Source organism: Pelecanus crispus, chromosome 6 (genome assembly GCF_030463565.1).
Source record: "Pelecanus crispus isolate bPelCri1 chromosome 6, bPelCri1.pri, whole genome shotgun sequence".
Taxonomy (NCBI): domain Eukaryota; kingdom Metazoa; phylum Chordata; class Aves; order Pelecaniformes; family Pelecanidae; genus Pelecanus; species Pelecanus crispus.
The window spans coordinates 6,491,437-6,515,690 of NC_134648.1; the positions used below are offsets into that span (position 1 = coordinate 6,491,437).

A 24,254-nucleotide genomic window follows, 5' to 3' on the forward strand; every position below is an offset into this window, starting at 1 on the left:
TGAAAAATCTGTGTGCTGTTTAAGTCTGATTTCTTCTCCCCTTGACCCCATCTTAACTTCCACACCAAGGAAGTGGCTTTTTTTGGTAGCACTCACAGCACTTAAATGGATTTCAGGGCTTGGCACCTGGTCAGCCACTCACGAGTGTCATGAAAATACTGTACAGTAAACTGTCCTAGAACACATTCCAAAGATAAACTTGGAATTCCACAGAACAAAAGTGATAGTATTACCATGATTTTTTCCTGGATCCATCTCGTGGAAAAGTGAGGATTAGGCACAAAGTTAATATCAGATGTGCTGTCAAAGTAGCGCTGAGAACAAAAACATAAGTATTTTCTCTTTTATCACCCAAATTTACCAAACTGGTAAATCTTGGCAGTTTCATGACTATGTAAAATGTATTGTCTTCTGCCAAAACAATTAAAAAATCAACATTACACATCAAACTAGATGAGACTGTGATTTCAGCTGATTTTCACTTTGCGCTAAACTGTTTTAAAAGAAATGCCTGATTAAAAAAAAAAAAAACAAAACCTCAGATGATTCATATGTGTACAGTTTAGAACATTATAAAGATTTGTTAATATTCCTGAGAACTGAAATAACTGTAATTTGTGTGTTCAGTATTGATGGAATAATAGTGTAAGTCTATATATGGGGTGCTGGTAAGGAGGTCCAAAAATGGGTGTAAAGACTGTGGCAAAGTAGTTATGTGTGTGAAATGAAATAGTCAACTTCAATATGTAAAATTCATACATTTTGTAAGCTGAAACACAGATCCTTCATTTCTCTATGGCACTATAATTTCAGAGTAAACCCATTTTAGGTTCAAATGCATTGGAAAATTGATTCAAGATGACTGCGAGTGCTAATACGATCCCAGAAAGAAAGGAAAAAGATGGAGCAAGAAACGTTGGTAATAGTGAAATACGGTGCAGCCGTATTGTTGTATGTTAACTTGTGCTTATGCTGCCCTCATCAATGCAATTAAATCACCTCTGATTTGAATTTGGATGACTGTTTTTAGAAGCTGGGAGAGTGACCAGATGTGGATTTCCTGCTTTCACATTGTATCAGGAGTAAATTTTGTCCACTTGACGTGCTAGTTTAAATTCTCCAACCATTTGCACTCTTCTCCAGTTGTTGTACCTGGTATGTAATTTCCAGTATTATTTCTACTCTGACCGAATTTGGCCCAAAGACTTCCATGCAAGCTGCAGTTACTTGAACTATGGTGGATTTAAATTTAGATAATATACTACAGATTGCACTTGACTAGATTTGGTTCTATAGCCAAATAGTTGGATCTATAGTCAAGACTGATGATTGTAGTCTCAGATAAATAGTTCCTGGTCTGTAATATCTTAATTTTATTTGAAGTTATTTATTCCATTCAAGACTGTTTTCACAATTTTTTAACACATTAGTATAGCTTTGGTTCGTTACTTACAATGTTACTTTCATAGATTTGCAGTGACATAATTTCATTCCAGCGTTGTAACATCATACCCCATAGACTCACACTGACATCATTTTGAAAACTTTGAGAGGATGCTTTGTACTGTTTAAAGGAAATTAAGCCTAAGTATAAACATTATTGAAATTATGCTACCCTAGTTCTGCCCTCATTACCCCAGTGTAAATTAGAAGACATTTTAATGAAACCCATGGAGTAAAATAAGTTTATTTCAGGCCTGTTCATTTAAAAGAATAATCTTTAGTCTTAATTCAAGCAAGATCTGATAAAATAATCTGTCTCTAGATACTTTCCAAATGTAATTTTCTTGGTTACGCATGTAGCTCTGTTGATTTAAAAAACAGGGGATGAAGGTAGGAGGCAGTTTCCAAATCTCTGCATCTTACTTTAGGACATGTGTGACTGTTTTCATAATTTTGGTGTTGCCCTAAACTGTTCATATATAAGACTGTGGAAGACAAATCTTGAAATTTTTTGTGTTCTTTGTCTATTGGATCTTATCTAAAAGCACATGGACTAAGGTTTTCAGCGTAACTAAGAATCACAAAACAGAGAAGTCTGAAGCACTCTATAGGCAGCCAACCAGTTGGTTCAATATGTTGGCTGCTCATGCTTTGCACAGGTTTTCTGAAGTATTTTAGAGAATCCTGACAGGTCTTGTGAATAAAATCAGTCAGTGATGGTTACAGTAATATTATCTGAATATTGCCAGCTCACAGACATTTTTATTGTAAGTCCTTTATCTCTGTTACAGGTGCTAGTAACAAAAAGATTCTTCTTTGAGATAATTTTGCCATAAAAACTATAGCTGTGCCACTTCCAGTGATAGGTCAATGTAAGCAGTTATACTACAGGATGGAGTTGGCAGTGAACTTACTGCTTGGGATCTTAGATTTCTTAGATAATGTTTATTCCCTTATTTTCCCTTATTCTGTTATTTAATTCCAATTTACATGAAACTAACTTTTTTTTTTTTTTTTAACTGTGCCACATAAATAAAGGCATATTGTAATCTGAAAAGAAATTGAGCTGGAATTTGACAACAGTGAGAACATCATGTTGCTAGAAGAGATAAAGGTCAATTTTTTTTGTGAACTGACATTGGAGTGAGGCCATAGGATAATTCTAATGCAGAGACTTGCTGGCACTCAGGACTAAGATGGAGAGATAGTGTGAAAGAGAGTGAAATAAAATACACAAATGTTGCATTTTTCAAAGACAACTGCTGTACAAGTAAAAAAGCCCATACAAACCTGGACTGAAATTAATCAAAAGTAGTTGTTAGCATGAGTGTATAATACACTGATATTCAGCATAATTAAGTTTTGTTAAATATCGATTGTTAACTACTATCTGTTCACCAGACACGTGACAAATAATAGAGGAAATATAGGCATATGCATGACCTTTAATCTAAACGTTGGTCAGCTCATGTTTTTTACTTTACCATGCTCTGCATACGGGGTTTATGAATCTAGGAGGGCATTTTTCAAAGGAGGAAGAGGACACCGAGTTGAATGGAGCTGTAGAGGTGGAACTGTATGAATTGGGGGGGGGGGGGGTGGGGTGTCGTCTTTTTCTCTTCTTAACTATTCTGTCCATTATTTGTCCTTTTGTCCATGTGCCCTTCCTTATCTACATGACGTACACTGGATGAGGCAGGAGTGGCATTGGTCTGGAGCTCAGAGTTCCTTACTGGTTATGATACGTAGTGAGGTTGTAAGGTGCTTAATGCAATGTGGTGCTCGCCTGCAACTCATCAAGGGAAGGAGGTGGAGTCTGGAGTGGTGGAAACATTCCTACCAGAGAGCATGAGTGGGAGGAGATGGGATTACAGCTCCTGCTGCACTACACCATGGGGGGAAGCAATCAGAGGCCAAGCCTTCACTCCATGGTCCAGAATTTTTTGGAAGAGAGTCAGACTAGAAGATCTGTTTCAGTATATTCGGAATTAATTTACGTCTCTATAGAGCTAGATTATGCTACATAGATTTTTGGGCAAATTAACCAAGTTACTTTTAGGGTGTGAGTTAGCAGCATGTCAACTACTCTACAACAAGTGTTCATATGCAGTCTTTCACCTTAAGGTAAATGTTAAGCAATAGTCCCTGCACTGGTACTAAAATTATATTGCACCTATTTGAGGAATATTCTGGCCTCAGAATACCAGAGACCTAGGAGACTGGGGCGAGAACCGTTCCCTGTTTCTCCTCCTTGCCATTTTGGAGTACTGGATTGCTATGGGGCACTTGTAAAGAGAAGGCTTGTGCCCTTCTCCGTTTCTGTACTTGTTCCTTTGTGCTTCTGTTCTTTGGCAGGTTTTAATTTTCTCTCACCTATAATGCAGAGAGCAGATTTCCCTCAAGCTTGCGGGTTGTGGGAAGTGAAGGAAAAAACCATCCCGTAGAAGAAAGATGGAGGAAAAATGGATGGTCCCTTTAAATTATTGAAATGTAACCCACCCTTAAACATGATAAATGTACCTCAGTGGTGTTTACTAATTCCTGTTGCAATTAGAAGAGATCTTGTAAGCAATATCCTCAATGTAGCCACATTTTAATGAATCTTTTTCATAAAGAATAGCATAAAGGAATAGTTTCCTTGTAACAGACCATATTGTTAAATATATTTAATAGTAAGACTAGACAATAACATGTAACCTTTTGAATTAGTCAGAATAAAGGCCCAATGAATTTCTTTATGCCGCTATTCTAGGATCACTAAGCAACCAAGGACAAATGGCTTTATGTCTGTCTGGTATATTGTATTGCTTTTAAAAGCTTTTTAAAAGAACATTAGTTCTTTGGCACAGGATTAAATGGACTGTATGCGTATTACAGCTCCTCTTGAATAATTTCTGGGGTTTTGGCACATGATCTCCTCAGGCTGGTGTAGTCACATGGATGGGGCTTCCCCAGTTTGAAATTTCTCACTTTAATTAAACTTCATAACTATCATCATTGCAATGCATCATGTTGGTGGTCTTCTTTTGAGTTTGGTTGGTTGGTTTGATTTAACTTTTTTCTTAATAAGCTGCAGTCACAGTGAGAAAGGGGCTTAGTACACATTGAAATTGTGCAAATAGTTGGTGCATCTTTGGGCATATATAGGCGGCTATAAGCCACCTACATTACTGTACATAATTTATTATGTACCCATCAATATATGTAATATATAACCATATATATGGTTATAAGCACAGACCAATTTCAGCTGCAAGCATTCAGTGAGGAGTCACAATAATGCATGTGTTAGTCTTAAAAACTGCTTTTAATTTCAACCGTAGCTACCCTCTGACTGGTTTACATCAGTTATTGGAAACTGTACTTTCTAATGGTGATGTTTTATCCACATATATTCAAAGATGCTATCTTTGAATAGCTGGCAAGCCAGTACACAAACGAAATGGAAAAAATAAGTCTTGTTATGCCCAGCCTAGAGACTTAAGTATAGAATTACAGTATATTTACTTGCTGAAGGTCATGCGAGAAGTATGTCTTAGAGCTTATAATTAAACCTACATCTCTCTCATAAATTTGAGGAAGTGAGATAGTATTATAGTCATTGTATATTATTTACTCCTATGGGTTGGATCAGGCACCCCAGTACTCTGCCAGTCCTCAAAGTAATGCCACAAAGAGGTAAAAAGTCTGAGTAATAAAGACATTATTGAACTTTTCATCAAAAAAATTCTAGGCAACTTCTGCCCCTGAAATTGTGCCGATTATTCTGAGAATGTCCAGAAAAATACAAATCTTACTGGCATTCTTTTGTTGAGGCCCTCACTGCAGAGTGCTTTGTAGGGTTTTTGTTTGAGTGTTAGTGTTGCTTTCCTGGAAAAAGATGTAATGAAGTAACTTCCTATGTAAATTCCAAAGGCAATGTCATCTCAATATAGCACAGATCGAAGGCGATACAGAGATGCTGCTAGATGCAGCCGTGGACATTCTGGTTGTGAGAACTTCCCTTGGTACAGCAGCAAGCTTTTCGTGGTGGATATCTAAGCCCAGACACCTAGCAGGAGCTGTTGCCATCAGCTTCAAGTCCAGTATAAGAGGTCTTCTGTGGTGATTGTTACTTGTGATGTAATTCGGCTCGTAGAAATCAGGTATGTGGATACAGGAAGAGAGGAATAATCTTTTTTCAAAAATCTCTTCAAACTAAAGGTAAGCCTGAATGGCAACTGAAAATAGGGACATGCCCTCCCTTTCAGGTGTCTGTGCTCGAAACAATGGGTCTGTGCTCTGGCTTAAACCCAGAGACATGGTTTTCCTCTGTTTCCAATGATCAAACAGAGATGGTATCTTTTGTTCCATCCTAGGAGCATGCAGTCTTTGTGGTCTCTGTCTCGCAGCTGAGATGCACAGCATGTTGGCATTGTGCAGGCCTCCTTTCTCCAGTCTATAAAACACCTCACACTGTTGTCCTTTCCTTTCGCTTACTTGATAGTGTCAAACCAAATGAGGCAGGTACTAAGACCAAATGAGCTCATAGACCACAGAAAATTACCTAAAGTCAGGGTACTGGTTATCCTGATCAGTGCAGAAGACCTCTACAGTGTCAAATATTTTTTAGTTCTTCACAAAGATAAATCTGCAAGCATAAAAGACGTGGCATTCAGCTCCTTGTAATCTGTTAAGGTGTCTGGAGATTTTTAGTTTCTGTTAGTACACAAGCAAGTGAAAAAGTTCTAACTATGATTTGTGAGATTTTCACTTGTCCTGAACATCCTTTTTTGTTCCTTTTTCTCATGCATTTAATTGATTGTGGTGTTTGTCTGCCTCCTTGTGATTTTCTTTATAATTGCAATCCTGACGCATCTGGTGGGTTTGCTTTGGGGTTTGGTTGTTTTTTTGTTTTTTTCCCGTAGGCAGTGCTAAGCAATTGAATTGTATTGTGATGACTCTAGGCATGCCATTTTTTATTTATTTCTCAGACAGACATAAGAGCGATGCCCTTGAGAGACTATTAATGAACAGATGAGTGTGATCCCATACTTTGTCATCAATTTTTCTTCGTGTAGGTGACAGCTGATGCTATAATACCTTCCCGTTGCTGACTAGGTTCTTAATCTTGCGACTCAGTAAGACATTACACTATCCTAAAAGTTACTTCATTTTGTGCATGGATTTTTGCTACTCCAGGCAACAACATTTTCTATTTTAAGTAATGTTAATTTGTCGCATGGGATGCACAGCTATGAAAAGTAGCTGCTTCACTAAAAAAGGGATGAAAATAAAATGGTTAGAACCAGATCCAACTGTAAAAAATACTGAAAATTGGGAATTCTGGTAAATTATTCTATGTCTGTTTGTTTAAAGGTTAGGTCAGAGTGGTGATGTTTTTGCAAATCTTTGGTTTATAGTATAAGAAAATGGGGTAGTTCTGTTTTATGACTTTATTAACGTCATACGTTCTGATTTTCTTCTGCAGTGAAGTCTGCAGGACCTAACCAAGATCAGGTCTCTCATGATAGGCATTGTAAAAACTCATGCTAAAAGCTGATTCTGTTTAGGTTTTCAGATGATCAGATTAGACAAAATAAGTGGAAGTGAAAGAAAAAAGTGTGTTCACGGAATTAATTTCTCAAGGTCATGAAGGTGGTCAGTCATGCAAACTGGAATAATGGCCAAACACCATCCAGTTCTCGATCCGTCCTGTCTCACTGACCTGCTTGGACCTGAGGTCTGTAGAAGCTCAGAAAGTCAGCTAGGAAAAATCTTTAAGAGCACCAATTGTTGGGGTTATGCTTTAATGTTGGGGTTTGGAGTTTGGGTTTTTTCTTCCAGAGTATTATGACTTTGGACTTAACACGTTAAACTGAAATACTAACATCCAACTTGAGGATGTTGCCATACCTATCTCAACTGAAGTTACTTTTGAATGTTGGGTAAATCCAAGTACCTTAAACATAATTTTAAAATTTATGGGTCGTGATTTTTACCACTAAGGGAGCTGGCAGTATCTTTATTTCAATAGCAGGCAAAAGATGGGTATATTACTTTTCAGTGCAACGTGGTTTCAACTGGAAGAAAATCCAGACATGTAAGCAGGAAAGGAATGAGGGGACCAGAATTACGGGGAGCAGTGTGAACTGCCTTTAGATGCTGGTGGTTTAAAACAGCCACTAGTGAATCAAAGTCTATGTGAAATGCAGTTCCAACTCCCATTGTTTAAGGTAGGGTAAGAGATTTCACCTTCTGGCTCTGAGCAATTTGTGTTCAGGAACACTTTATATCATTATCTCTGTGTGATAGGAAAAATATAATTACAGATACTAAAAGCTTTATTTCGGCAAAAATATTTTCAGCTACTTTACTCAAATGTTTTTCTGCTCAAGGACTTTCCGATCTCCACAGCACGCCTCATTGTCATATGCTTTAAGTGGAATGAATGACTTCCATTAATGAAATTTCCCTTCTTTTTCCTCTGTGCTTGTGAGAAACTGCATTCAACTTGTTTGCTTTTTCTGTACTTAGGGTAGGCTCCTGCTACAGCACTGCTTCTGAAAGCATCCTTTTAGGTTTACTGTCTATAAAGGTCAGAGCCTGTCTTGTCCACTGAGGAAAATAGTGGTTTGGGGAAAATGGCCGACACTCTCTTTTGTGACAAATCTTACAAAGCTCACAACTGCAGGAAAGTTATTGCTGCGTCTGCTGTACTAGGATGCCTGAGGATATGGATGCACAAAGAAGGAAGCAAATTAAACTTTTAACTCCAGCTTCTGCATTAATCTTGCATACACTTGAAAGTAGCTGTTTGAAGCAATTTGGAATGTTAAAAAAAAAAAAAAAATCCGGGCAGAGTTAGGGAAAACATGCAGGTTGCTGCAGTTGGATGCATGTGAATCAATCTGTGCTAGACTTATAACCTGTCTGTGTCACTTATCACATCCACATCACTTTCATGGGCAGGCAGTGAGAAGAATTCTGTAGATGAAGATGGAGGGTTTTTTTATTTGGTTGCAGGAAATATTTTCTTTTATTTGACTGTTTTGAGGCTGTTATTCAGGAAATTAGGAGAGATAGAATGAGTCTTGAGAAAATAGCTAGAAAACAGATGGCACTTTAGGGTTCAAAAGAACATTTTCATGTACTTCTGCAGTGCTATAACATGAGCGTGTTCACATGCAACCCACGCACATTTGCGTGGTGAAATCCTAGATTCGCTGAATTCAGTGGCAAAATCTAAATGGGTGATCACTCTGCATGAATAGGCTCTGTAAATGAAAATATCCTTAAAGCAATGTGAATTAGGAGAATCTTGATAGTCTGGGTAAAATTAATTCCTTTTGTACTTAGAGAGGTTTCTGTTTTAAGTTTGTGCACCATTTATAAGCGGAACTCATATTTTTGTCTCATTAGATTTTGCCTCTCTAACTCATTCTGAGTAGTATCTCAGTGCTCCAATACATGACTTCAGTGGTGTTCCTTGAGGAGTAAAACTTACTTAACTTTAGAAAGTGAGACAGAATTGTCCCCTTAGCTATTTGTTTTTAAGAGAGACTTTCCAAGGCTCAGAATGCTAATAGAAATGTTAACTGTCTACAATTAAGAGAATTAATCTTTTTTTTTTTTTTTTTTAATTATCCAAAGGTAAGAGTAAAGCCTTTTTCTTTTTAAGCAGTCACTCATAGATTTGTTTTGGCAGCCTCATGCTTATGTTTTTGAAATGTTTTTTCTGAAAGACAGTCTTCCCTCCCCCCATTATTTGATCTTAGTAGATCTGGTTTTGCATCTCCATCCAGAGACAGCATTTGCCAGTTTACACTTTCTCTTTCACTTAAACTCTGCCTGATTTCTTTTTCTGTAGTTAAACTGTTTGCTATATCATCTCTTCTGCTGAGCATTGCATAAAATATTTCTTATGAGTCAGTGCTGTAGCTAGAAGCAACTAGATTTCTGTTAAATATCCCACATTTCAGTTGATAGGGAATAGGTCTGCTTGTGGCTGGCCCACACGTAAACATCTGGAGGGGAAGCCACAAGAAAGTGTCACACTCGTTGCCCTCATGGTCAACCAGGGGCAGGGTCTCACCCAAAGTGCTTGGAAAGGCACAGTTCCTTTACCTGCACATGCCGTTCTGAACATGACTCCCACATCTAATTAATTTTCCTTGATACTATTCCTCCTTGTCCAAGAAATAAAAGCCTCCACTTGTCAGAAATTCACTTGTCTCTTAATGAATAAACAAGTGTGCTTACTTCTGTCTGCATCTGAGTCATTTCTCGCACACAAAGTGCTCGCCTACGCAGGATGCTTTTTTCAAACAGCAACTGAGGTCTAGTGTTAATTAGACGCCAAACGTGTACTATTCCCAAATTCTATAAAATTGTGCCAGACAGAAACTAAAAGTAAGGTTTGAGGGAAAGTTTAATCAAGAGTGAGAATCCCAAATGTCCAACGGTCGCATTTTTTATATCAGTCCACACTCAAAGATGTATCTTGAGTTCAGTTAGTTAGGCAGGAATACTTTGAGTAATTATTTCAATGAGTCTGCTATATCATGAAAACAGAAATAAAGACTTAGGTTTCATTGTGCAACATATGTGCTGCAGACAATACTTTAATATGAACTTCCCCAGTGCTTTCCCTTTGTAAAAATGTTTTATGCAACTCTGCCTTTTCCTTAACCTCCAGAGGTCAACAGGCTGTTGACCTTAAGGTGTCTATGCCATGCAGGATTTACGTGGCTGTGGTTTCACCCTCTAAGCCAATTCCTGGCTTCTTTAGGTATATGAAAATTGGCTAAACTCCTGTTCTGTTACAATCTAGAGCTTTGCAAATGAGGCTGGCTCCCTGCATGTGTATTCAGTCCAGAGCTGAAGCAGTGGAACAGGCAATTGTCTTCATTCATTTCCATCCACATGCATTAGTGTTTTATGCCGTTATACCAAGCATATTCACTTCATCTCTTGCCAAGAACAAATAGCGGGAGGAGGTTGCATTTTCGCAATGTGAAGGGGGAAGAATTCCAGTTTCCTCGCTGGATTATTTCTTTTGCAGAAGGTGAGATGTTATTTCATGGGTTCTAAGTATCTTTAATGGTAGAATGACTGCAGAAATGCTACTCCTCAAGCTGGGACCTCTACATTAATCAACTGTTTGTCCCTCAATGCCTCAGGCTTAATGAGATCTTTTCATTCACTTCACCATGCAAATGGACCTTTCTTCTTTCCTACCCCATTCCTATAAAATTCTCAGTTCCCCTGACATCGCCTTCCGTATGTGTCTTTGTATGTATCTCAGGTCCTGATATCAGGTATCGTGCCATTCTTTTGATCATTGCTCCAAAGTTTCAATCTCTAACGTCTCTTCAGATGACAGGGTGTCAGCTAAAAATCATCTCTATGCTAGATCCCATAATGAATGGGACAGTGTTGTCAGTCACACTTCTGGTTTGTCTTTCAGTAGTTTTAGTAATTAATGTTAGTTGCCCTGAGATTTCCCTCTCCATCCTTTACTATTCCATGTCTCGTATCAGCTCAGGGTTTCAGTGTGCTGTTTGATTTTTGCTTGCTGTTAGATGCCCGCTGAAAAGAAACTTTCTTTCCCCTGGCTCTTAAGTACTGCTGTCTGTAACATTTCAGTGGGTGTTTCTGGGTCACCCGTTTGTTACCATCTCGCTCATCCCCACATCCTGGGACACCCTGTCTTCTACTCTCCCATTCTGTCACCACCCTGCTGTTGCTGTACTTCTGATAAATCCACAACTGCTGATCTCCGTTGTTACCCATGTATGTGGTTAGATCAGATTTACCGAAGCATTGTTTTCAGCAATTGTTGTTGCCCCTTTTGGGAGGCTGTGTGCTGTTCTAGTATGGTCTTCTGCTGAAATATCAAATGGAAAAATCTTCTTGCACATCATGCCTGGTACCAGACCAAACATGCCATTTGCCTGTTCTCTGACAGCTTTAAGTGGGGGTTGTGGTCCTAGTTATCCTCCATTATTTCCCTCAGATTGTGTGAGGCTTTAGTCATCTAGCATCTTATTCATTCTGTTTTCTTAGACACCCTGTGTCTTCATGCTCAAATACATGTTTCCTGGCTTCTTTCAGACCTGTATAAACTGCCCGCTTGGAGCAGCTGCTTGTTATAAACCAGGATGTAACTAAGAAGCCATCTCAACTTTTCCACATATGTACCTCAGCTAGGGGAAAGCTCTAAGAATAATTTATAAACTCTTTCCCCTTGGTTTTGGGTTTCTAACCTGATTACCTGCTAGTTTGCTGAGCTGTGACTAAATCTAAATGAATTTTTATTTTCATTTTATATTGCTGTGATGCTTGGTAAGAAGAATTTGCCTCCTGCATGAATAACAGAGGAGCAGGGTTTAGCTCTATGTAAGGGTGCAAGGCAGAGGCTTGAGATACTTGCTCGCACTGTCCCCAGATTTTTAAAGGGTCATACAAGTTCCACTTGCCTTCCTGTTAGGGGGAATTTACAATCATGCGTGAATTGTAGGTCGCTTAAGCAGTGTTGGAGCATTTTAACTTTCTTCAGCAGGTGACCAGGTAATATAGGTCATACCGACAAATGATGTTAATCTGTGAAGCCTTTGTTTTTGAGCTACAGCAGTCTGATTTCAGTCGAATCAGTGGACACTTACTTTTATGCCTCTCTGTCTTCAGCAGGATACAGATGTCTTCAGTTCCCAGTTGCATCATCAGCCCTGTGCTGAAATGTGACATCTTATAACAGTGTTTCATAAGCACTATAAAGAAAGAGTTTTGACTGATAAAAGTAGTTTAACAACTTGGGTAAGTATTGGAAAAAATAAATTAAAAAGTTGTGAGGTGGAAATCTCAGACGAGGTTCAAAGATTCTCTAGCAGGAACTTGCAAATGGAATAACAAAGGTTTGAAAAGAAACTAAGCCCCAAGAGGCAAGGGTGTTCTCATTTCATTTCAGCTTTACTTGCCCTCCTTTTGCTTAAGTTTTTCACAGAAAGGAGTGCTTTTGCAAGTGGAAGCAGTTGCCAAATGGACAGTAAATGTCAGTCTAGAAAAAGGAGAAATCAACATGGAAGCAAAATGACTGGTCAGTTAAGTAAGGATGAGTTGGGTAAAAGCAATTCACTTCATATTCTAAAAGACGACAGCTCTCTGCAGTGTGATTTAGTGAAGTAAAAAAGTTGATGGTCTTATGCATCTTTTCCCAGAAATATCTGTGAGATGAAAAGGAGAATGAGAGGGCTGCTTTGTAAGGAGTGGATTTAATTAACAGAGGACATGGTGGGTACGGTTTTAAAGCCCTTATCCTTGGGCCTTTTTCAGGAAAAAAAAAAAAAATCAAACTTATTTTATCGAGAGGGTCAGGTTCGTATTTCAGAAAAACATGACCCAAAATACATTTTGAAGAATTGGATAAATTCCCACTGACTTCAGTAGGAACTGGATCAGTCACTTAATGAAAATGTTGTGTAACCGGTCTCATTTGGTTTTATTAGATTTCATTATGTTTCCTCTGAGACCTTGTGGTGCATTTGTTAGTTAATCTGCTAGGAGACCAGGAGTTAACTTACGTACCTCACGTAGATCATTTTAATATCAATGTTTAAGTATTCTGAAGCTTGCACGCATTATGCTCTAAGTCTTGTTAGTGAGCCTTCTGGCTTTGTGGCAAAGTAATAATGCTTCATCATGTTTCAAAAACCTCTCCCTTTGCCACTTAGAGACTGGCATTTTCACGTTGATGTGGAATAATCTTAAGAAGTCAACATCTATTATCACAGAAAACCCTGTGAGCAAGAGAAGATACATAAATAACACAGTCAAGTAACTTAATACCTGTAATGGCTGCGTTTACTACACAGTATTGAAGAACAAAAATCAGATACAAGTCTGACTTCCAAAACTTCCTTAGTCAGACTGGCAAAGGCCTGAACTGGCAGCATCATTTTGAGGAATAAGAGTGCAGGCTAGCCAAGTCTCTGCTCTTTTCATTAACATCATCAAAAAGAAGACATGATTTACAATTGGGCAACGGCTCTCAGCTTTGAGATCACCAGCCGTTTCACAAAACCCACAAAGAATTACATGTTTCAGGTCAGATTTGAATAAGCAAAGCAGAAGTAAGAAAATCTCTATATACTGTCTACCTAAATTCACTACATTGTGCCAAGTCTTCAGTTTATTAATTCCCAGTTGAATCCTTTCTTTAAATTTAAAAAAAAAAAAAAAAAATCCCTTATTCAGAGAGGAGCATCAATCTCATTGATGTTAAACTTTTTTTCTTACTGGAACTCATTTTGTTTTGGCTTTTTTTTTTTTTTCTTTTTTCCCCAATGACAAATGGAAACAGATACAATGTCCTACTAATTTTGGAGAAGGAATAGGAGACAAAAGTCTATCTGTTATTGAGTATACTTCCAAAAGTCTATCTGTTATTGAGTATGCTTCCAAAATTTGGAGACTGGATATTCACTTTATTTATATATTTAAACATTTCCATTTCTACTTTATTGCAAAATCTGCTAGTAGAATTAAGTGTGAAACGATAGGTAATACCTATTTAATTTAATGCTATACTACAATAATATGATATTATAATAATAAATTCTAGTACATAATATTGTATATTAATCTATAAGCTGCTATCACTTTACAAATGCTGAAGAATTTCTACGTCATTTCTGAGGCTCAACTCTGTAATAGAGAACTGACAAATGTCTGGGTAGGAAAGACAATCTAATGAAAACACAGTTATAATTCAAAATCAAACATTTTTCCCTTCTTAGAATAGTGACTGTTAAAGGTGTCTGTTGATTGCCCACTAAACCTTATGAGTCTCTCATTATGTCTTAACTTATTTGAAGATAGGTGGCTTTTTTAAAAAACTAAGTCTCCCTGTTGTTGTGAGTCTGATGTGTGTATCTGGAGCATTTGGAGTTGAATATGGTAAATGGTACCACAACAGGTCGTTGTACCCTAAGTCCGTATTTGTTGGGTGATGACGCCTTTGGGCACCAGGCACAGATGAGGGACCCTGCCATACGTAGAGTGAAAGAGAGCGTTTGTCTTGAAGATGTCACTGTGTGTAATACATTGCACCACTAACATTCCTTCTCTTACCTTTAGCACTCTAATATAACAGTTCTTGCCTAGGAGAATGTATGGAAATTAGTACTCAGGAAGCCTCATTACTAGATTTTTCACTTCAAACCAGGTAAGGATAAGCTTAAAACCACTGTCTTTACTGTGGCTGACCTCCTAAATGAAGTCCTGTCTGCAGAGAGATAAGTCTGTGGTCCTCTCTTTTGTTTGACTGAGTGAAGTGATAGCCAGATTTTGAAAAGGAAAAAAGCAGATACTTACATCTGCCATTTTCTGTTTCATGCTTCTCATCTTTAAATTGCCTTTTGGGTATTCACATGTGCAAATGATTATTTAGATGCCTTTTGTATTTGCATACACATCTTGTGATCTGAAACAAACTTTGAAAAAATGACTCAATGAATTATAGGAGGCTTCTGATCTATATTTGGTGTAAGGCCTGGTCTATATATGCTTTGAAGGCTGTGTTGGTGCGAGCCTCTATGGCTGCCTCACCTGGAAAATCTATCAGGCTTCAGTGCATCAACAGCCACTGAAACTCATTTCAGCTGGAACTACACTGATACAATTTTTTGTATCACCTATTTAAGTCAATACTTCTTTCAGTTCCCCCCACTCTGTATGTCAGTCAGTAGACATGTAGAATGCAAGTGTGGTGGTGTTGCTGAAACGGTTGGGAACTTTATTAGGTTCTACATGAAAACTGAGCTCCTTCTTCAGTGAGAAATATCACTTGACACAAAGCAATAAAGGTTATTCTGCCCAAAAATGAAGATTTAGGGATTCTGATGAATGCCTCTACTCTGGTTTATTTTCCACCATTAATATTTACTATAAAATCAGGAATGTTTGCATTTGATTTGTTTCAGGAATACAGACTTGAACCAATGAGGCTTATAAATCATTTATAAAGTACCATTCCATCCCATTCTCCTTTTATATAATACAGTGTAAGAGATCGTTTCAAGAAACTGAGTGGATACCTGTTAACGTGTTTGATACAGCCCAAGATACAACGTTAAAATAAAATCCTTTATAATTCAGAAAGTGTGTTAATTATAAAACGCAGTTCTAGCACAGCTAGAAATATTGTGACAAGCAATTAGCCTGTGCTCTTGACATCTTTTTTTCAAGCTGAGCTTTTTTATAATGCTTTTTCCAGCTAAGTGAGATTGATTTAGTGTGATTTACTCCATATAAATCCCTGAAAATGAGAGGGAGATGTTAATCCAGCGAGCTGTCTATTTTCCATGTCATTATCATGGTGTCTGCGGAGAGGGGAAGTGGAGGCTCCTTTATTGGGGTTTTAGAATGACAACACAGAAACTCAGTGGAGGTCCCTAAACAAATCCATATGTAACACTGGAGTGATACAAGTTGCATCATTTGGAACTTTTAAAACTAGCAGACATAATCCAAACCAGTTTTGTATAATCCTATATCAAGAGGGGGGCTAGGCAAAACATCACTTAATGAGAGATGACAAGGAAAAATGAGGAGTGCATTTTTCCTGTTTTTCAAGGGGAAAAAGATGTGGGTGGGTTTTGGTGGTTTTTTTTTTTTTTTCTTAATACAATCAGATCCTAGGATAATTCAGGTTGGAAGGGACTAATATACTGTTGCCTGCCAAAATACGCATTAATATACTGTAAGTAGATTACTTCAGTGTGGATGAATAATTAATATCTGGAAGCGGCTACATAATTTGCACTTTTTCAGATTTGCAGCGTTGAGCTTTAATTTGAATTCCTTAGATGTGCACTTAGGCACATAAGTGAGTTCTTAAAAGTCTAAAATAAGCTTTATGTTTTATCAGACTCAAACTTTTCTCTAAGAAGACAACACAAAAATTCAATGACAAAAGGAGAATGGAAGGCCAGGAAAAGAATAGTTGGAGGGAAGCTTTCTAGCTTTGCAGCTGGAAGCTGGTTTTCTTCCATATCCTCTTGGGAATTGCTCCCACGATCCCTTGTGTCCGTAAGGGTGAACTCTATGTACGTGGCAGCAGTAATGCCTCTTACAAAATGTACGCTACAGTGGCTGTAAACATTTTAAAATAGGAATCTATCTAAATCTAGCCTGACTGATGTTTAAATCTGATGGTACTCCAGGATTTTGCTATAAATTTTACAATTAACTTCAGAGATGAAGTTGCATAATCTCTGCTAACAGGGTAGTTTTAACACCGGTAATTACGTGGCTTGCAGCAATTAATCAGGAGACTCTTACACATTCTCGATGGTGTTTTCGGGTCACTGAATTCTCAGGGAAGTGGAAAAACTCCATTTAGCAACAGTTACCTACAAATTTCTGGAAAGTCACTTCCCCGTTTGAATGTATTCAGAAGATGGTGTAAATGCCTACTACTGCCTACTACTGCATTCACTGCATGGGCATGTACTGGGAATGAGTAAACTGTCAGCATGGTAACATTAGTGGTTATGGAAATATGAGGTTGCTAAACATCACTACTAAGTACTGCTAATCCGTGATCCACAGGGCAGCACTGCAGCTCTTTCTCTTTTGTCCAAGGCCCTTGCACTTGCTTGTGTCAGGTCTCTGCAAAACCTCCGTGGAACGAGGAACGAGGAACGAGGAGGAGCCCTGAGCGCAGTCGCTGCTGGCTTGCCCCGTCAGAGGCCAGCCGCTCTCAGCACGTGCTGCACATCTGTGTGGTTTCCCTCAATTTCTTTTTTTCTCAAACCCATTTTCAGAGCATTTGTCAGACTTTTATCAGGCCAATGGTCAGGGCCCATTCAGCTCTCCTCAGTGTCCTCCTCCTAGCCAGCCCCGAGTCGTGACCCGTTTGAATGGTGTATTAGCATTACCATAACGTGGTATTAGCATTACCATAGCACCGTCATAACGTGAACTTTTGTGTCTTGTGGTGGCTGTCAGGATTGTTGAACTAGTATCGGAGCTTCTGTGAAGGCATACAGCTAGACAGGCTTCTCTGTACATGGCCAATCTTTCACAGAGTCTTTCTCAGGGCCCCACCAGGCTAGACCTGGCTCCACATTAGATGACAGATGTGAGAATTTTCAGTGGCCGCCTTCAAGAGGACCTAGGTAACTGCTAGGCACTGGAATTGCTGGGGAATTTGAGGACTAATTTTGCTGGCTTTAGAGCTTTACCATTAAAAGTTTTTGCCATGAGAAGGAAAAAAAATTTGACATTTGATGACACGAGCCTTGTTCTCTGAAGCTATAGTGTCTCAACTCCCCAAATAACACTTTTTCCCCTTCCATATAGATATGCACACCACTTTCTGTCAGCCACACACAGAGCCACAGGCTGCGAGTTCTCTCCTAACATCAGTTCTTCAGGTCACAACTAGGAAGATGCTGAGGGAGACCATGGTCTCTTGTGTGGAAGAAATATCCTACTCCATGAAAATGTCCACGAGCTATGCCCTGTGGAACAATTTGTCCTTACTTGACAATACCATATCCTAGATACAGGCCTAGAGACTCGCTGGCGAAGGCTGGTAGCCCAGATCTGGGTCCCGTTACTGGTTCGTGTTTTGTACCCTGCTCTCACCTTCTTTCTACTAAGAATGGGTAGTGAATAATACTGAGATTTGACAAAGCCTTTTTGTTTTCCACAGACAGGAGGGTAGATCGTTGATGTAAATGGTACAGACAAGCTGTAGCAAACTGATTCATAAGTAGCATCAGCTGAGGTTGTAGCAAAATCATAAAGTAGAGGTGCCATGTCTGAGTGAACCCTGTGCATGTGTACTTACCTGCAGTGACGGCAGTGGGATGTTCCCACTTGCTAAGGGTAGTGGTTTGACACAGTAACGAGGATAAGTCTTAACAACACTGGGATTTCCTTAGTGTTGACTTGTGATGTCCCTGGGGTCAGTGTGAAAATACATTGATCTGGAAGCCCATTTCATGGGCTGAACACCTCTCAGAGAAGGTCTTTTAAATGCTAAGGTATGAGAAACAAGTGTTATATCTACTGATGACAGTGACTCTAAGTGGCTCATATTCAGTAAAGATTAATTGATATGATTCAATTGTCATCTTTCCCAATCTCATTAACATTTCTCTTTTGGAGTGTAACATGTTCTTTGCACAGCCACTGGTGCGATGCACTGTGTTATTTTGCCAAACACCCTTGGATTTTATAGCCAATATTCTTTCAGTATGTAGCCTAAATCGTTTCTGAAATTGGCCTAAAATCACACCAACTGATTCCAGGCTATGATTTGCTTTAGGTTGCTGCGTTTGGCTTCCAGAGGCCAGCCCAAGTCCCTTTCGAGTCAGTAGGATTCTTTCCGTTGGCTTTTGCAGTACTTGGATCAGATCCACAGTGTATAATTCCTCCCCCCACTTCCCCTGCCCTCCCTGAAATATTCTTTAAGAGAGTTATAATCTGAAGAATAACAATATTGGGCCAGATTTTCAGTTCCTATAAAACAGCATAGATTTTTTTCAAGTCGGTGAAACTATGCTCATTTACATGACCTTAATATCTTTACATACAGCCTAGTATCTCTTTAATAAGCCATAAAGCTCTCTAAACTTATTCATGTGAAAACCAGAGCCGTTTAGACTATATTACACTTTGATACCAAAGTCCTATGCAATGACAGCTCAGTTCACCTAACTCTTATTGACTATTTTTCATGTTATCTCTTGATACAGCCTTAATGCATTCCAAAACAATCCATAATTCCTCCTCTGTGACGCTGTTGTCTGGTCATCTGGTTTCTCGTGTTTGCGTCACCATAGATTCAACTGTTCTAACTGAAACGCAGATTGTAGAGGGAACAGCTTTAGTGACAGCCCTGCTTCAGACACAACAGAAATAATGAAGATTTACAGCAATCATAAACATGTGTTGGATTTTATTTTACAGAAGGGATTTTCTCAGTTTCAATTGGCCAGATAGCAGTGTGAAAATAGATGGATGTCATGAATTTATTTACATTGATAACTGCCTAATAAACTTTATTATTGTAGAGTCCAACTTTTTCTTTCTCAGAGATCTCATGCAATGGAAAAGCTGAATTGGGTGGATCATAAAAGTCTCAAAAGTTTCATCTTTAGCTGAAGTATGTTGGGGAGGAAACTGCTTTTTCAGTTAGAAAGTAGAGCAAGTTATTTTCTTTCTCTCTCTCTCTCTTTTTTTTTTTTTTTTTTTTTTTTTTTTTTTTTTGTGAGAAATCCTTTATACTTCTGTGAACCTGGAGCAATTCTGAAGCTAGCAGAATTATTCTGGATTTGTGCTGGTGTTACTAAAATCAAAATATGGCCGTAGGAGTAAAATGGTGCTTTTGTGGCACAGCACAGCATGAACAATGACTATATTTAGCATGGAGGAAAACCCAGCCTCTATAGAAAGCAAGCATTCAATGACTTTTGTAATAGTTAAATAATAGAAAGAAAAAAAGAGGGGAAAGACAGAAGATGTACATTTAACCTCAGCATCAGGAAATAACATACCAGCAGTAGGTTTTATTTGTCTGCACAGTAGTCCCTAAGGGAAATTGAACCAAATATACTTTTTGCTAACTTTCCATTCCAAACTATTAATCAAAAGTCCAGATACTAGCTGCTCTTGGAACGTGAACCCCCTGTGACAATATGTGGAAGCTGAAATTCAGCAACAGTTAACTCCTTCCCACAGCAGCATCACATGTTGTAGCGGACCAAAGTTGGGCTTAAAATGCTTTTACGTGAAAAGTTTTTGGGGCATTTCTCAAATGCTTTTTAGACATTCAAAGAGGAGAAAGTTGCTAAATAAAATTCTGTACGCTCTTTTGTCTCAAGGCTGTGTCACGATTTGAACTGCAGTTTTCAAACTTGATGTAAAAACCATTTGCTTCTTTCATGATATATTGTCCAGACTAAAGACTTGATTGAAATCTCATACTGCTGAAGGCTGGTCATACCGCTGTCAGTTCAAAATGAAGTCTTGAAACTAAGATACAAAGCTGGAGAGGAAAAAGTGTGATTGGCAAAAATGACAGTCTGATTCTGCTTTCATACCAGTGTAAACCTAGAGGAAAACCTCACTTGTGTGTAGCTAATGCAGAGGCTAACACTCCTACAACCAGAGCGCAGACCGTCTCAGTAGCTGAGAGACATTAATTAACCTGAGAACACTTGAGTGTGCTCTCATTAGGATGGATGAGAAGTAACTTTATTTTTCAGTATCTGTAAAGCTGAATTGACTTCCCACTGTTTCACATAAAAACCAAAACGCAGAAGCAAGAACAATTATTTCCCCTGCATTTAAATGTTTTAAATGAAAACTTTCAAACAAGATTTCATCTGCAGCTGCTTATTCAAATGAAGAGTTTGATTCCTTATGAACTTACCCCGATTTTCAAACTTGAGAAAATTGTACAGCTTTCCATGCTTTCTCCACTCCAGGCGAATCTGTCTCCTCGTGTAACAGGAGTCAAACAACACATTTTTAGGCTGAGGCGGGGTGTTTGTTGGTTGGGGCGGGGTGTTTGTTGGTTGGGGGGGGGTTTTAAGAGTTACATTTTTGCCTTTTATTATCTGTGATTTTGTTTGTTTGAGAATTTCTCCTGTTTTGTCGTCTAGGCTATGTGTGCTAATCTGAATTGTGCTGTGTTACAAAAGGCTTATGCGCCACGTAAGTCCCAGCTGCAAATCCTGTCAGCCCTCGAGGGAGTTCTGCACGTGTAGAAGAGCCCATACACACATCACAGCCATAAATCCAAGCGCCATTAACCCAGACCGCATTAAACATCTTCTAGCATGCCTTTTACAGGGCCGATTTTTAATTTCTGGCGCTACGGCTAAATGATGTTTAGCATTTCATGAGATGTACTAATCAAAGCAGTTTGCAATGCGTGATTTATGACGTGCCTTCTATAGAGTATGCTGCTCTATGATACCTCAGTGGTATGCATTTGACTCCTCTGCGTGGAGAAGCGGAGGAGAGAAGTGGCAGTGAAATTGCCAACTGTGCAGACATGGGAGGGAGAAGTTACCTTCGTACTTGGTGAAAAATTTTATTTGAGTTTAGGCAGAAAACGAGTGTGGATCTGGAGGATATACATTAGAGCTAGGTACCTAATTTGGCAGCTGGATACCCCTCTCTCCCTGAAAATGGCTTTGTAGGTCAAGCTCCAGTATTTTTGGAATAAAGGCAGCAAGCGTAAGCAGTGCTGAGCTTTCCCATGAGTAAAAGCCTGGGGACTTTTCTTGTATTTTCTTTCACAACTCGGCATAAATTCAGGTATCTCCAAACAGTTCCAGCTACATTATTTCTGATGTCCCTCATTAGACTAATTTAATTACACCATTAGACTATTTTAGTTAGAATGTTTGTTGGCAATACTAAATTGTTAAACTAAATGGTACTTCATTTTCTTAAATAACTTTTTTGATATTTTAGGAGATAGAGGAGACTGTTTTGGTTGTTTGCCCTTCACTACTGCTTCTATATAGATCCCTATCCTGCAAAGAAAAGGCAGTTTCAAGACATATAAAATGGTTTCTTTACTAACATATTTTCAAAAAATTAATCTGAAAAACATTCATGTTCCCTACCATGTTTATTCTAAACACATGAAGAACAGGATCACTTGCTCCTATAGGACTAGAAAAACATGTGGCATTGTTTACATAAAAGATGAAAATCTTTAGTTTTAAATACTGTCTCATTTTCTTACAGTTTTTTTAATTTACTTATTAAATTCAAATAAAAACCATTCTACTATTTCTTTTCCTTTCCTTTTATTATAAAGCAGACTACTAACATATGCGTGTGACTTTAATTAAAGTAAGCACAGCTTTTTCCAGTAGAAAAAATGTGATATCCCAGTGAATGGCTCCCTCTCAAGAGTTTTGGGGTTTTTTTCCTGTACATGTAATTTCAGATGCTGCACAACAAACACGTGATGGTTCGTGTTGGAGGAGGATGGGAGACTTTTGCAGGTTACTTACTGAAGCATGACCCGTGCCGAATGTTGCAGATCTCCCGAGTGGATGGGAAAACTTCTCCAGTCCAGAGCAAGTCTCCAACCCTCAGGGACATGAATCCAGACAATTACCTGGTTGTTTCTGCCCATTACAAAACCAAGAAGGAGATTAAGTGAAATAAGCTTCTCATGTGATTGGGACTCTATGTACGTAGGTCCAAATTACTTTCTCAAGTGTAGTAAATTTAGTTTATGCTTTAAAAGGACTTTGGAAAATTTAAGACAGACTGGAAATGGCAACCCATTTTGAAGATCTTTGAATTGTAGAACTATTTATTTCTAGTACTGTATCTTTTATAGCAAATTACCCTTGATAGGTTAATTACTACAATCAGATAAGAAATAGACATATATTTTTAGCCAAATTATTACTCTTTAATATGTGAATGTATGCTTAGAGTTACATAAAGGAGCGGATCCTGTTAATGGAAGAAAATACACAATACAATATATTTGTATGAAAATCTTATTACATTGAATCCTTGACTGTTAGGCTAGTTGAAAAATATATATGCAGGTGGAAAATTAACATTTGTGGAAATTATTTGGTAATGCCTCTTGAAATGAAATAAAAGTTGATTATTTTTATGGGTTGCAAGATTTTCTTAACCAGTAGAATATAAAGACTCATTGCATGCCAAACGACTTCCCAAAGCGATTACTTCAAAAAAAAAAAAAAAAAAAAAAGCCAAGAAAAAACCCCCCACGCCTTCTACTCTTTAAAGCTAAAGACAATGCTCAGTGCTAGATCTGTACGTAGATCCTTCCTGTTTTTTACAAAGTTGCCCAATATAGAAGCCCGGGGAAGTTGAGAGGTTGCCCCTTCCTCTGTCAGACAATGGAGGTGGCCGGCTGTAGTAGCGGGGTGCTGGACTGCAACCCACGAAGGGAAGCGGTAGAAGATGCCCAGGCCTTTGACCCGAGGAGGAGCTTCAGAAGATGCTAGTCCCTCCTGAGTCACCAAACACTACACTGCTCCTGAAGCTGAGCTTTTCCTCCCCTTATTTTTAATTTTGTTGGTCATGCCAAATGTGAAATAGTCATTACCCTGTCAGTAGAGTGATTCACATTCTTGTAAATCATTCACACACCTCTAAAATAGCTAAAGGCATATAGGGGCTTAGTTCATTATTTTGGCTACTTTTCTATGTTTATATTTGGTAATTTATGTGCCTTGTAACGTCCTAGAAAAATCATTTTATAGGATTATTTCACTGACTGTATAAATTTGAGCAGAACTCAGTTGTTTCATTACAAATGAAATAAAATTTTTTAAAATACTCATACATTTTGAAAGTCTTACTTATTATTTGTAATCTGTGTTTCTGCACTTTGCTGCTACTAACTGGACGCCTACAACATACAGTACTGCTTGCTAACCTAATAAGGAGCTACGCAGTGAACGGGGCAAGCATTCACTTACTACAGATAGCACAGAAATACCCGCATTTTATTGACAATTAATTTTCCTTTGCAGGGAAAGAAAAAAATGCAAAGCATTCTTGAAATAATTTTTTAAGTACCACCTGGTATTTTTCTGTATTTTTTGATGTTTAATTTTAAAACGTAGCCTTATGATCTGCTCCTGTGGTCTTTAAAATTAACAGCAAAACATCTACTGGCTAGACAGGATCAAGACCACCTTCTTTCATGTTCCACGCCTTACTAAAATCAGGGTGTTGTATCTCACTTCCGTGGCACCACTCTACCTCACCATCTAAAAATATCTGCTAAATACAAACAGTTC

The 24,254-nt window shown here is 38.3% G+C and overlaps 1 protein-coding gene across 1 annotated transcript in view; it reads left to right on the forward strand.

Annotated features, from left to right (window-relative positions):
* The window catches only part of GAS2 (growth arrest specific 2), an 86,296-nt gene extending 63,672 nt beyond the window's left edge, over nt 1-22,624 (forward strand). The window contains exon 7 of the mRNA XM_075713111.1: nt 22,406-22,624. Coding sequence (XP_075569226.1) covers nt 22,406-22,624 — 219 coding nt within the window. The remainder of the gene's footprint in view (nt 1-22,405) is intronic.
* The last annotated feature ends 1,630 nt before the right edge of the window (nt 22,625-24,254 follow it).